General features: G+C 37.8%; 1 protein-coding gene across 1 annotated transcript in view; it reads right to left on the reverse strand.

The window, feature by feature from the left end:
* Window positions 1–15,370, reverse strand: part of LONP2 (lon peptidase 2, peroxisomal) — a 103,056-nt gene that overhangs the window by 30,656 nt on the left and 57,030 nt on the right. Inside the window, exons 10-11 of the mRNA XM_027044422.2 lie at window positions 14,654–14,780; window positions 5,547–5,680 (exon numbers count right to left, since the gene is read on the reverse strand). Of these exons, the coding sequence (XP_026900223.1) occupies window positions 5,547–5,680; window positions 14,654–14,780 (261 nt within the window). The remainder of the gene's footprint in view (window positions 1–5,546; window positions 5,681–14,653; window positions 14,781–15,370) is intronic.

Below are 15,370 nucleotides of genomic sequence, written 5' to 3' on the forward strand. Positions count from 1 at the left end.
GCTCAGAGGTCACTTCCTAAAAACATTACAATGTTTTCTCCATTGTACTACTTCAATTACAGTATTCTCCACTGATACAAGAAATGTATTCATGACATTCATGACAGCAGACGAGTGACGAGAGAATTGGTAGGATTCAGATTTACAGAGGACTGATTAAAAAAAAAAACAGCTGAAAGAATCAAAACACTTGATTCTCTTGCAGGAACAGCTTCCTGTTTTGGTTACAAAGGAGCCACACTTAAAATAACTATCATAAAGGATACTCAGGGCCTGAGAAGTCAATGGCAGGAAGCCACAACAAAGAACACTGAAGGTGGCCCAACAGAAGAGGATTCCTCCCGGAAATGGACCCGAGAAAGGCTAGGAGAAGAGCTAGCCTCGAGAATGAATGGCACGTACAGTGACAAAAGCACAATAAGCAAGGAGCAGGCATCCAAACTCCCTCAGCACATGGTTCTTCCCACGGCCTCTGACCCACTGGCTCCTGGCAATACTAAGCAGATGTGCTAATGCAGCAGGGTACCTGTCCTCCCCCAGTCAGTCGTGGGTGCACTGGGAGAATTAAAGTTAACAGATGAGGAGAACTGGTGCCGTAAAATTCAAATATTTTATCTTGACGCATTTTTAACTGTGAAGTTGTCTGGAAGGGACATACCAAAAAATTAAGCATATTATGTCTACCTTCTTCCACTTAATATTTGGTCGATTTTCTATCGTACCCAAGGCAAAGGTACCAGAGAAACAATACGTGTCAAAATACAACCCAGTCAAACAGAGATCCAAACCGAACTACAGAAATTGTCAGAGTCTGACCTGTGGTCAGCAGGGTCCTCAGGGAATCTATAATGGGAGGACAGGCATGTTTTCACGGACATCAAATCCTACTGCTTATGACTCATACCACCCAACCACTCAGCTTTTTCTCCCCCAACTTATAGCTTCTATTTTCTTGGGGACTGGGAAATAGCCAAGTTTATAAAGATGCATCAGCTAACAGAATCAAATAGGCAAGGCACAGTGTTTATCGGGGAATGTTGTGAAGGGATATGAATTGAATCAAACTAGACAGCTACTGAGAATCCTGTACAAATGAGATTTTATCATCAATTAGGTGAAGAGTGGTCGCCTGAGGGCACAAAACAAAGGTTATATAGGCTGGTAATTTCTTCACATTTTTTTTTTCCTGCCTACTTTGGGTATTACCACTATATCTATTCAACATCCTCTTGAAGGTCTCAGCTAGTACATCAGGGAAGACATGAAATAAAAGGTGTAATAACAGCAAAGGAAGAAGTAGAAACTGACATTATTTCCAATTTTGATAACTGATGGTGTACACAGAAAATCCAGAAGAATCTATAGTTAGAATTAATAAGTCAATTTGGCAAGTTTGCTGAATAGAGGTCAATGTAGTATGCCCACATGGTAGTAGCAGAAAAAAAATAGAAAATAAAAAATTAAAAATACCATTTACAATTATATACATGCACAAAGATCCAGCAACTAGGAATATATCTAAAGAAAGAATATGCAAAACCTCATCACTGAAAACTATTAAAACACTTAAAACATTTATTAAGACTTAAATCAAGCTAGTCATAAATTAGGAGACATGATAATATCAAATTGTCAATTCTCCCCAAACTGATTTACAGATTCAATGCAATCAAAGTATCAGGAGGTTTTATTTACTTATTTGTGGAAACTGACAAGCTGATTCTAAAATTTATGTGGCTAAAGGATCTACAGCGGCACCTGGATGGCTCAGTCAGTTGAGCACCTGAATCTTGATTTTGGCTCAGGTCATGATCCTGTAGTGTCTGGGTTCGAGCCCTGCACTAGACTCTGCACTGATGGCTTGGAGCCAGCTTGGGATTCTGTCAGCCTCTCTCTGCCCTTCCCCTGCTTTGCTAACAGCACAGAGGCAGCTTGGGATTCTTTGTCTCCCTCTCTCTCTGCCCTTCTACTGCTTCCTGTCTCTCTCTCTCAAAAATAAATAATCATTAAAAAAATAATAAAGGACCTACAATAGCCCAGGCAATCCTGAAGAACAAAGCTGGAGCACTTACCCTAAACTAGCTATCAAGACTGTCTAGGACACAGTCATTCTTGAACCTGTGTATGATGCCACCACTGGAAATTTCATCCCAGGCCCCAAGTACCCATTCACTCCTTACACGTTCCTAGAAGTGTTTATATGTGAGTTCTATAACATAAACACAGTATTCCTTTAAGTGATATTTTAAAAGCTTATTTATAATGGCATCTTATATACCTCATGAATAACCATTAAATCTGTGTTATTTCTTTTTTTTCTAGCTAATTTTTCAATTCTTTCTATGAAAGTAAGAGACTAGCATCTTGAGGTTAAGTTTAATGTAGCTTCACCAATAAATACTATTATTTTTCAAAAATAATTGAGAATGTTCCATATTCTGAAAAACTATAAGGATTGATTAGAACACAAATCATTTCCTGAGGATCATTTTTGAAGGGAAAATCTTACTAGATATTAAATGGACACATATGATACATAAGTACTGGAACAAATGGACATTTGCCTAACTCTTTACAGAGAAACATCCAAGTATGCAAAATTGAGTAAATCAGACATGTGTGTCCATAGCTAAAGGCAGGCAAAAAGGAGAATAAAACTTTAGCCACCTATTTTTTTTTTTAATCTCCCAACACAACCAATATCCCGGAAGGAAAAAAGTACAATTCAGAATACTACAGTAACATGCGAAAAACACAGGCAGTACTGCTTTTATGAAATAATTCCCATACTTCATGGGTAAGTGACCGAAACCATAAATATTCCTCCTCAAACGCGGATCAACTATAAATCTCACCAGGCTTTTAAATTCCGTTATTATTTGTTCCGTTTAACTGCCAGTTCAGACCCCACAAATACAAAGACAACTGTTCACAGACCAGTGTTTCTGGGCCTACTCCAGAAAGTGTGTTCGATACACTGGAGGTTTCTGCCTGTTTTGAAGCTTGTGGCCTGAAATTACTTTTCTTCCTGGCAGTAACTCCAAGTCCAGCAGTATTTTAACATTAAAAATAACTCCCTCACTGCATTCCTTGAAGTTTCTAAAACAACTGTTCTATTTTATACTCTGATGTTAAATAATTCATTTCTTAATGAGGAACTTTCAGTTATTAAGCTTGCACCATTTGAACTTTCTGGCATAAAAACCTAGTATTAACTCTTTTGTAGAAATGTTCCTTTTGGATTGGTTGAGCTGATAAACACTAATTTCAAGACACCTTATAATTATCTTACTAAAATCTGGAGGAGAGTCATTTATAGTAAACTCAAGGGTATCTTACAATATTTGAATCACTGTAGAGTCCACAGGCATCTAATGAGAACCACAACCAAAATCACCATCAAGAGACAAGTATTTATCCTAATTATGTATCTAGATGACCTAGGTAGTATCTTAACTACTCAAATCTGCTTAGTTATGTTATCATTTAGGGTTTGTTCTGTGAATCATGGATTAAGAAAAAGTAACCAAATAAATGTTGCCATGAAAAAATGCATGTTCCCATACAGTTCACAAGCTGTTTGAACAAGTTCTTGAATATTTCAGGGTTATCCTTAAATAGCTAATATGATCACAGACATTGTTAGAAATATGCTAATGGACATATATATAAACGTTAAGCACTGCATGACTACAGTAAGCTTCCTTTGGCCTGCAGGCCACAGCACAAAGGGAGTGTTGCAAGAATAAAAAGGAGGAAATTCAGGAGGATCTAGGTCTTACATTTAGAAAGAGAAAAAGGGGGAAAACACCTCAGTTCTCCACTGTCACTGTCAGCTACACCAGTGATTCATTCCATTCTTGATAGGTTACCACTCATTTAGGGCATTTTTTAAAAATTCAGATTTTTGAGGGGCACCTGGGTGGCTCAGTCAGTTAAGCATCTGACTTTGGCTCAGGTCATGATCTCACAGTTCGTAGGTTCGAGCCCCGCATCCAGCTCTGTGCTGACAGCTCAGAGCCTGGAGCCTGCTTCAGATTATGTGTCTCCCTGTCTCTCTGTCCCTCCCCTGCTTGCACTCTGTCTCTCTCAAAAATAAATAAACATTAAAAAATTTTAAAAGAAAATTCAGATTTTTGAAAATAACGGTCTGAACAAGTGTTTATCTTTAAACTTCCTCTCCAAGTCCTACTAAAATGACAATTAAGAAATTAAGAAAGTATAAACCCTTAAGGACAAAAAGAATTAAGACAGAAGACAACAGCTAATAAGAGATGCTGACAGTATTATGGAAAACAGCAGGTGAACAGGAAGTAACAAACATTTAACCTAGAGAAATGAGAAGCCTTAACGTCTGTGGGGGAAGGGGAGTTGTCCATACAATCCTACAAAAGCTAGGGAATTCGAAGTACCCCTGAAAATACTGATGGGTAATGTACAGTACTAACCATAAAAATGTTAAAGTCTGCGTAAGAAACAATTAGAGCTCAAGATCCCTACCCCTACTCCACAGAACCAGGGCACTATCCTCTCTAGTTGAACAGAAATGGGAAGTTTATGCCCTGGAGAAAGCAAACCAGGAAGGTTCTGGCACAGTAGGAGCAGGGGTGGAAGCATCATACTGGAAACAGGATGATTATATGAAAGTCTACTCTTTTGATGATAACATGTAAAATGTACTGTGCTTAGCAACACAAGGAAAAACAGGGAAGATTTTTACATCTGTTCCACTATGTGTCTCACAAATTACAGTTCTCCAACCACATTCATCAAACTCCTTTCTAGGAAGAGCTATGGAAATGGTAGGACATCTAACAAATCTTTTTACTATAAGAGAAAATTCCAATTCTCTTCTGCTCAAGTCATGTTTTGTTAAAGCAAGTTTTGGCAAGCTGCATGGGATGATGAACTGAGACCCTGTACAGGTCTGGGGCAACAAATTAAAACTTGCAAACCGGGAACCAATGGAAATGTCCACATTTGATTTAGTAATAGAACGCTTCTTTTTTTTTCCCATCACCACCTCCACCATTATTTAAGAAAAAAATAATTTAAATTACATTTTAATTGTATACCTATCAAAGAAAATGTGTAAGACAAACAAATTATTATATATAAAGCTCTTCCAGAGTACAAAGATCTACCCGTGAGGTATTTGGACAGCTTGGATTTTTTTAACTGCTGTAATAATTTTCTATGGTATAAATACTGAAAGACTCAACAACAGTGTGGATCAAAGGGAAAAAAGAGAACACCAGAACCCATACGTAAAGCTTACCATCATAAATCTGGAGAAATTTATGATACCCTTAAAGCATTAATACTGAGTATTATTCCAGCCTAAACTCTGTACTATTTGTAAAAGAGAATCCTCTTAATAAAATACATCAATGTTAAGTTATTACTTATTCACTGGACGTCTTTACCGGTGGAGTATTATGTGCCACTGCTCCAAGGACTATCCAACACCACCCCTCCACATCCAACTCTTTTTTGCCATGGCCTCCTCCCACCAAGCCTGAGAGTACCAAATCAAAGTCACAGACCTTCTCCCTCAGCCACATCAGAATGGTCCAACTTGGCTTCTTTATGTTGTCCTTCTGCCACCTTCACAGCAACAGCTCGGCAAATGGCTCCAAACTTCCTATCCAGAGAGCGAACCCCTGCCTCTCTGGTATACCTGTCATCAAAGAAAAATATTTTATTTTGGCTAAGCACCACCTGTAAAAATAGAAATAATATGATTAAAATTTATATGAAAGAGTGTACATTTAAAAGTTCATTACATTTTTTTAAGTCTTTTTATTTTATTTAATTAATTAATTTTTAATATGAAATTTATTGTCAAGTTGGTTTCCATACAACACCCAGTACTCATCCCAACAGGTGCCCTCCTCAATACCCATCATCCACTCTACCCTCCCTCCCATCCCCATCAACCCTCAGTTTGTTCTCAGTTTTTAAGAGGCTCTTATCTTATGGTTTGGCTCCCTCCCTAACTTTTTTTTTTTCCCTTCCCTTCCCCCATGGTCTTTCATTAAGTTTCTCAGGATCCACATAAGAGTGAAAACATAGGGTATTTGTCTTTCTCTGTATGACTTATTTCACTTAGCATAACACTCTCCAGTTCCATCCATGTTGCTACAAAAGGCCAGATTTCATTCTTTCTCAATGCCATGTAGTATTCCATTGTGTATGTAAACCACAATTTCTTTTCCATTCACCAGTTGATAGGCATTTAGGCTCTTTCCATAATTTGGCTATTGTTGAAAGTGCTGCTATAAACATTGGGGTACAAGTGCCCCTATGCATCAGCACTCCTGTATCCCTTGGGTCAATTCCTAGCAGTGCTATTGCTGGGTCATAGGGTAGATCTATTTTTAATTTTTTGAGGAAACTCCGCACTGTTTTCCAGAGCGGCTGCACCAGTTTGCATTCCCACCAACAGTGCAAGAGGGTTCCCGTTTCTCCACCTCCTCTCCAGCATCTATAGTCTCCTGATTTGTTCATTTTAGCCACTCTGACTGGCGTGAGGTGGTATCTGAGTGTGGCTTTGATTTGTATTTCCCTGATGAGGAGAGAAGTTGAGCATCTTTTCATGTGCGTGTTGGCCATCTGGATGTCTTTAGAGAAGTGTCTATTCATGTTTTCTGTGCATTTCTTCACTGGATTATGTTTTTTGGGTGTGGAGTTTGGTGAGTTCTTTATAGATTCTGGATACTAGCCCTTTGTCCGATATGTCATTTGCAAATATCTTTTCCCATTCTGTCGGTTGCCTTTTAGTTTTGTTGATTGTTTCCTTTGCAGTGCAGAAGCTTTTTATCTTCATGAGGTCCCAATAGTTCGTTTTTCCTTTTAATTCCCTTTCCTTTGGAGATATGTCAAGTAAGAAATTGCTGTGGCTGAGGTCACAGAGGTTTTTTCCTGCTTTCTCCTCTAAGGTTTTGATGGTTTCCTGTCTCACATTCAGGTCCTTCATCCATTTTAAGTTTATTTTTGTGAATGGTATAATAAAGTGGCCCAGTTTCATTCTTCTGCATGTTGCTGTCCAGTTCTGCCAGCACCCTTTGTTAAAGAGACTGTCTTTTTTCCATTGGATATTCTTTCCTGCTTTGTTAAAGATTAGTTGGCCATACTTTTGTGGGTCCAATTCTGGAGTCTCTATTCTATTCCATTGGTCTATGTGTCTGTTTTCATGCCAATACCATGCTGTCTTGATGATGACAGCTTTGTAGTAGAGGCTAAAGTCTGGGATTGTGATGCCTCCCGCTTTGGCTGTCTTCTTCAATATTACTTTGGCTATTTGGGGTCTTTTGTGGTTCCATACAAATTTTAGGATTGCTTGTTCTAGCTTCGAGAAGAATGCTGGTGCAATTTTAATTGGAATTGCATTGAATGTGTAGATAGCTTTGGGTAGTATTAACATTTTAACAATATTTATTCTTCCAATCCATGAACACGGAACGTTTTTCCATTTTTTTATATCTTCTTCAATTTCCTTCATAAGCATTCTATGGTTCTCAGCATACAGATGTTTTACAACTTTGGTTAGCTTTATTCCTAGGTATTTTATGCTTCTTGGTGCAATTGTGAGTGGGATCAGTTTATTTCTTTCTTTTGCTTCATTATTAGTGTATAAAAATGCAACTGTTTTCTGTACATTGATTTTGTATCCTGTGACTTTGCTGAATTCACATATCAGTTCTAGTAGACTTTTGGTGGAGTCTATCAGATTTTCCATGTATAATATCATGTCATCTGCAAAAAGTGAAAGCTCAAATTCATCTTTGCCAATTTTGATGCCTTTGATTTCCTTTTGTTGTCTGATTGCTGATGCTAGCACTTCCAACACTATGTTAAACAACAGCGGTAAGAGTGGACATCCCTGCTGTGTTCCTGATCTCAGGGAAAGCTCTCAGTTTTTCCCCACTGAGGATGATATTAGCTGTGGGCTTTTCATAAATGGCTTTTATGATGTTTAAGTATGTTCCTTCTATCCCAACTTTCTCGAGGGTTTTTATTAAGAAATGATGCTGAATTTTGTCAAATGCTTTTTCTGTATCGATTGATATGATCATATGGTTCTTATCTTTTCTTTTATTAATGTGATGTATCACATTGATTGATTCGCGAATGTTGAACCAGCTCTGCAGCCCAGGAATGAATCCCACTTGATCATGGCGAATAATTCTTTTTATATGCTGTTGAATTCGATTTGCTAATATCTTATTGAGAATTTTTGCATCTATAACTTGGCAGGCCAGAAAGGAATGGCAGGAAATATTCAATGCAATGAACAGAAAAAATATGCACCTGAGAATCCTTTATCCAGCAAGTCTGTCATTCAGAATAGAAGGAGAGATATAGGTCTTCCCAAACAAACATAAATTGAAGGAATTCATCACCACTAAACCAGCCCTACAAGAGATCCTAAGGGGGATTCTGCGAGGAAATGTTGCAAGGACCACAAAGGACCAGAGATATCACTACAGGCATAAAACCTAAAGACACCACAATGACTCTAAACCCATATCTTTCAATAATAACACTGAATATAAATGGACTAATTGCTCCAACCAAAAGACATAGGGTATCACAATGGACAAAAAAAAAAAAAAAACAAGACCCATCTATTTGCTGTTGACAAGAGACTCATTTTAGACCTGAGGACACCTTCAGATTGAAAGTGAGGGGATGGAGGACTATTTATCATGCTAATGGAAGTCAAAAGAAAGCCATACTTATATCAGACAAACCAGACTTTAAATTAAAGGCTGTAACAAGAGATGAAGAAGGGCATTATATAATAATTACAGGGTCTATCCATCAGGAAGAGCTAACAATTATAAATGTCTATGTGCCAAATACGGGAGCCCCCAAATATATAAAACAATCACAAACATAAGCAACCTTATTGATAAGAATGTGGTAACTGCGGGGGACTTTAATACTCTACTTACAGCAATGGATAGATCATCTAGACACAGGATCAATAAAGAAACAAGGGCCCTGAATGATACATTGGATTAGATGGACTTGACAAATATATTTAGAACTCTGCATCCCACAGCAACAGAATATACTTTCTTCTCGAGTGCACATGGAACATTCTCCAAGATAGATCACATACTAGCTCACAAAACAGCCCTTCATAAGTATACAAGAATTGAGATCATACCATGCACACTTTCAGACCACAAGTCTGGAAAACCTTCAAAAGCATGGAGGTTAAAGAACACCTACTAAAGAATGAATGGGTCAACCAGGCAATTAGAGAAGAAATTAAGAAATATATGGAAACAAATGAAAATGAAAATACAGCAATCCAAACGCTTTGGGATGCAGCAAAGGCAGTCCTGAGAGGAAAATACATTGCAATCCAGGCCTATCTCAAGAAACAAGAAAAATCCCAAATACAAAATCTAACAGCAAAACAGCAAAGACACCCCAAACCCAGCAGCAGAAGATAAATAATAAAGATTAGAGCAGAAATAAACAATATAGAATCTAAAAAAACTGTAGAGCAGATCAATAAACCCAAGAGTTGGTTTTTTGAAAAAATAAACAAAATTGATAAACCTCTAGCCAGGCTTCTCAAAAAGAAAACGGGAACACCCAAATAGATAAAATCATGAATGAAAATGGAATTATTACAACCAATCCCTCAGAGATACAAGCAATTATCAGGGAATACTATGAAAAATTATATGCCAACAAATTGGACAACCTGGAAGAAATGGACAAATTCCTAGGCACCCACACATTTCCAAAATCAAACAGGAAGAAATAGAAAACTTGAACAGACCCATAACCAGTGAAGAAATTGAAATCAGTTACCAAAAATCTCCCAACAAAGAAGAGTCCAGGACCAGATGGCTTCCCTGGGGAACTCTACCAGACATTTAAAACAGAGATGATACCTATCCTTCTCAAGCTTTTCCAAAAAATAGAAAGGGAAGGAAAATTTCCAGACTCATTCTATGAAGCCAGCATTCCTTTGATTCCCAAACCAGAGAGACTCAGCAAAAAAAAAAAAAAAAAAAAAAAAAAAAAAAAAAAAAGAGCGAGAACTACTTATTTTATTTTAGAGAGAGAGCGTGTAGGTGAGCAGGGGAGGGGGGTGGGAGGGAATAGACAGAGGGAGGGAGGGAATGAGGGAGGAAGAGAGAGAACCCCTAGCAAGCTCCACACTCAGCATGGAGTCCAACAAAGGACTCAATCCCACAACCCTGGGATCATAACCTGAGCTGAATTCAAGAGTTGGAGATGTTTAACTGAGCCACTCAGGTGCCCCAAATGTTCATCACATTTTCTTAAGTACTAAACTTCCTCACATTTAAAAATTCCTCATTATTGTTATTTCTTAAATATTCAGATGTATTTTCAGCTATAACTTTCCCCTTTATATAGATTTTATCTTGAATAATTATCCTATACTTAAAAATGAATCCTTGGTTCTTCAATTTACATTGCCAAAGTAAATCTGGCAGCAGATAAGACATCATTTACTCCTTGATGATATGTTAAGAGCTTTCTAAACCAAAATTTGTCAATTTAAGAAAATTTAAGATGAATTTATCATACTTGAAAAATTGCTGGAAGAATCAGAAAAATAAAACTTTTTTCCAACTAAAGCAAAAAATAATCATAAATAAAAATCTGGGTTTTTTAATGTTTATTTATTTATTTTTAGAGAGACAGAGACAGAGACAGAGACAGAGGCAGAGACAGAGAGAGAGAGAGAGAGAGAGAGAGCACGCATGTAGTGGAAGGGCAGAGAGAAAGGGAGAGAGAATCCTAAGCAGGCTCTGCCCTGTCAGTGCAGAGCCCTATTGGGGGGCTCGATCTCATGAACTGGGAGATCATGACCTGAGCCGAAATCAAGAGTCAGACGCTTAACTGACTGAGTCATCCAGGTGCCCCAACAGAAATCTAGAGTTTACTAGGAACTGAACTAGTCACCTCTATTCAGTGTATTTTCAGAGACTTCTAGAGAAAGAAAGTATGCTGATACAAGCACCGTGAATTTGCGAAGAAGATTCTAAATGTGGTTAAGCAGAGCCGTCTTAAAAAACTTATGTTAGATTTAAATTCTATAAGCTACTGCATAAAACATTATCTGGCACAACCATTTTTGGCCTCCCAACTCTGGATGGATTTGAATAGTATCAGGTAGAGAATATAGATTTATCTGAAAAACTGGATTTGATTAGGCAGTCACACATATATTCTAAACTTTAGGGAAGCAAATTTCAAAAGTTTAGGGGCACCTGGGTGGCTTAGCTGGTTGAGCATCCGACTTTGGCTCAGGTCATGATCTCACGGTTCATGTTTGAGCTCAGTGTTGGGCTCTGCGCTGACAGCTCAGCGCCTGGAGCCTGCTTCAGATTCTGTGTCTCCTCCCTCTCTCTCTGCCCTTCCACTGCTCACGCGCTTGCTCTCTCTCTCCCTCTCTCAAAAATAAATAAACATTGGGGTGCCTGGGTGGCTCAGTCGTTGAGCATCCGACTTCAGCTCAGGTCAGGATCTCATGGTTTGTGGGTTTGAGCCCCGTGTTGAGCTCTGTGCTGACAGCTTGCTCAGAGCCTGGAGCTTACTTTGAATTCTGTGTCTCCTTCTCTCTCTGTCCCTCCTCTACTTGCACTCTGACTCTATCTGTCTCTGAAAAATAAATAAATATTAAAAAAAAAATTAAAGACAAAAAACAATAGGGGCACCTGGGTGGCTCAGTCGGTTAAGTGTCTGACTTTGGCTCAGGTCATGATCTCACGGTTTCGTGCGTTCAAGCCCTGCGTCTGGCTCTGTGCTGACAGCACAGAGCTGGAGCCTGCTTCAGATTCTGTGTCTCCGTCTCTCTCTCTCTGCCCTTCCCCTGCTTGCACTTGGTCTCTTTCTCTCAAATATAAACATAAAAATGTTTTTTTAAAAATTAAAAAAAAATAAAATAAACACTAAAAATTTTTTTAAATTCAAAGTTCTGAGAAAAGACAAAAACTCTTGGCCAAACACTCTAAAATAAAACTCATTTGAATCAAAGGGATAGGAAGAGGTAAGCATAAAGTCCATTATTATACAACTGCATATAATTTCAGTAAGGAAGAAAAAAGAGAGGCATGTTAAAACTAAACAAACCAACATGTAAAAACAAAAACAAAAACAAAAACCCAATGTAGCTTCCTAGACAACCAGCTGATGAGCTCAGATTAAGGGGTCTGGACAAAAGATGAAAGAACAGGGATTGCAGAAGCTTACTGGGGAATGGCACGAACACGTAGAATTGGTACCAGGAAGTTCAGAATAAACTGCCAGAAATAATGACAACCATAGCAATACAAATGAAATACTGCCTTTTTTTTTTTTTTTTAAGGTGGTCAGAACAATAACAGGCTAGGAGCTAATGGAGACAATATAACATTAACAACTGATTGAAAGAAACTAGACACACTATCCCTATTTAGTATTTTTAAACCAGAAAGGGAAGAATGACCATTATCAAGTGAGAAGTGGCTGATGTTTCTTATCTATGATATGAGTATGAAGATGCTACCTATGCCAATTTCCAGAAGACATAAAACTAAAGATAATCAAGATAAAAAAAAATCAATTTGCTGCAATGGTAGCTGAGACCGACAACAAAATATACATAACTACAAACTCCTCTCCCTTTGGGCTTTATAAAATTCAACCCTATGAATACAGAATGAGACAGACTGAACTCAGAAATTCATATGAAAAACAAGTGAAGATGTTTGGTAACTGTAAGTGCAATATGCAAGAGAATAACCTAAGAAAGCTGTATCTTCAGATACAGTCATAAAATAATATAATCAAAATAAGAAAACCAGCAGTCTTATACCACAAATTGTTTGGGCTACGTCTGAAATACTGAGTTCCACTCTGGGTGTTTAATTTTAAAAGGGACATTGATTTCACAGACATCATCCAGAAGATGACTAATCAGAAAGGTGAAAAGTCTTGAAAGTGGGTCAAGAGGAAGCATAAAGAGAATAGGAATGTTTAACTTGAAAAAGAGAACATTTATGGGAAGTGGACCTGACTTTTTTTTTTTTTTTAATGCCAGAGGGGCTGTACAAGGGAGGAATTTATCCTTAGATTCCAGGTGCTTAAGGCAGAACTAGGAAAATATAGGGAGGAGAACATAAAGATTATTTTATAACCATTTATTTACTTACCAAAGAGTAGACAGCAGTGAGCCCTCTAGCACTGGAGGAGCTCAAGTAGGCTAGTTATACCACGAGGGAGGTAGGACTAGATGAGATCTGAGATCCCCTCCCCTCCTCCTGAACATTATGGGTCTCAGACTAGGACACACACAAAGATGAAAAATACATCAAAAGATGAAAAACTATATCCTAAGCTTGGTAGCTCACTAAAAAATAGCCAAAACTTGCTTGGAGTAGCAAATACCTACGCTGTTTTTAAATATATTAAAACTACTCAGAGACATTTCCTAATGTCCATAGCTTTTAACATTTGATGTTTTGGGCAAACAAGTTTATAAAAAAGAAATAGTTCTCGAAGCAACAATTGGGAAATACAAATAATGATTACTCTTCAAAATCATTATTATTTTGATCCAGATATTTTTTTTTTCTTTCACTCATATTTTACAGATGGGGAAGCTAGGAAAAAGGTTAAGTGGCTTGTTGAAAGTTACGCAAAGGCATCAGGGGTGTTATCTGGAATAATATTGTTGGAAGACTTTGGCATATAAATCACCTATTTTATTTCCCCTGGCATTATCCACACCATGAATCACAAGTTATGAAAAGGAACTCCCAGGTCAGATCTAGTCTTGTGTATAAATTTAAACAGACTTCCAAATAGACTTCCATAAGAAGGCTGGCTTAGATCAAAAAAAACAGTCTGACTGGCCAAACTCTAAGTCAAAGTTTAAAATGGAGAGATACTTTGCTTCTGCTAAAAAAAAAAGCAGTTACTGCGAGAGGGCCGCGTGAGGAGTGTTTGGCAGCTCAACACAATTTGCCAGATGATGCAATGGATCTGTAACACTGAGCCAGGAAAACTGTAAGAGGCTGTTGCAGATATAAATTCTCAACAGGGTATATTTTCCATTCAAACATGCAATCTATAAATCAGATGAAGCAATACTCTATTCAGATAATTTAGGTACTGCTGGCTACAGGCTTAAGCACTTGGTAGCTAACTTGGGAAAGCACCCTCTCTATTGTTCTGGTGTTAATTCCCAAGATGAAAATTCTAAGGATGTTTAAAATCTCTCAAAGAGAAGAAAAGAAAATCTGAATAACTTAAAATAGGTATCTGAAAGTAGCATCCCACCTCTTAAGAGAATTTAACTTTTAAGGTCCTGGGGCATATAAGGTGTCTCAATATTTTCCTTGTTTTTGGTTCTTAATTTATCAAATTAATCCCTTACACTGCTATTGTGAAAAAGTTGAAATTCTGGCTCAACTAAAGTCCTCAGCTATGAAGATACTCTAAATGCTTTCCCTATGAATTTCTGCCTAATACAGAGCTCTATGTAAATCAAGTTGTGGTAATGCTTGCTGGGAATCTGATGGGGAGAGAGAAATGGATGCTATGAGTTGCCAGTAAAATAATCTCCTTTTGAGACTCAAACATTACAGAGGCCTCAGGATGGCTGACTAACCTGGTGATGATGTCAAGAGTAGTAACCTGTGGGATCTGAATCTGCTGAGGAGTCAGCCCATGCTGTTCCAGCTGCTTTGGGATCAAGTGCCTGTGGGCAATCTCGATCTTCTCTTCTTGTGTATACCCTGGGAAAAAAGTGACCTTTGATTACAAAACGTAATCATTCACACAGCTTCCACGGTGCCACATTTTTTTTTAATGAATCAAATGCAGACTCAATGGATCTTCGATTCAGACTGAATTTAAGTGTTATTTCAACTAAAATTATAATCAGAATAAAGAAATTTAATCTCTAGCTAATAACCATTAATATTTCCAACTCTGTCCACAAACAAATAAAAAAAAACATTTACTGAGCATGGTTTGAAAGTCTCTTGATTAATAATACCTCTCTGTGGGAATGCAAGCTGGTGCAGCCACTCTGGAAAACTGTATGGAGGTTCCTCAAAAAACTAAAAATAGAACTACCCTATGATTCAGCAATTGCACTACTAGGCATTTATCCACAGGATACAGGTGTGCTGTTTCGAAGGGACACATGCACCCCCATATTTATAGCAGCACTATCAACAATAGCCAAAGTATGGAAAGTGCCCAAATGTCCATTGATGGATGAATGGATAAAGAAGATGTGGTATATATATACAATGGAGTATTACTTGGCAATCAAAAGGAATGAAATCTTGCCATTTGCAACTACGTGGATGAACTAGAG

This window comes from Acinonyx jubatus, chromosome E2 (genome assembly GCF_027475565.1).
Source record: "Acinonyx jubatus isolate Ajub_Pintada_27869175 chromosome E2, VMU_Ajub_asm_v1.0, whole genome shotgun sequence".
NCBI lineage: Eukaryota > Metazoa > Chordata > Mammalia > Carnivora > Felidae > Acinonyx > Acinonyx jubatus.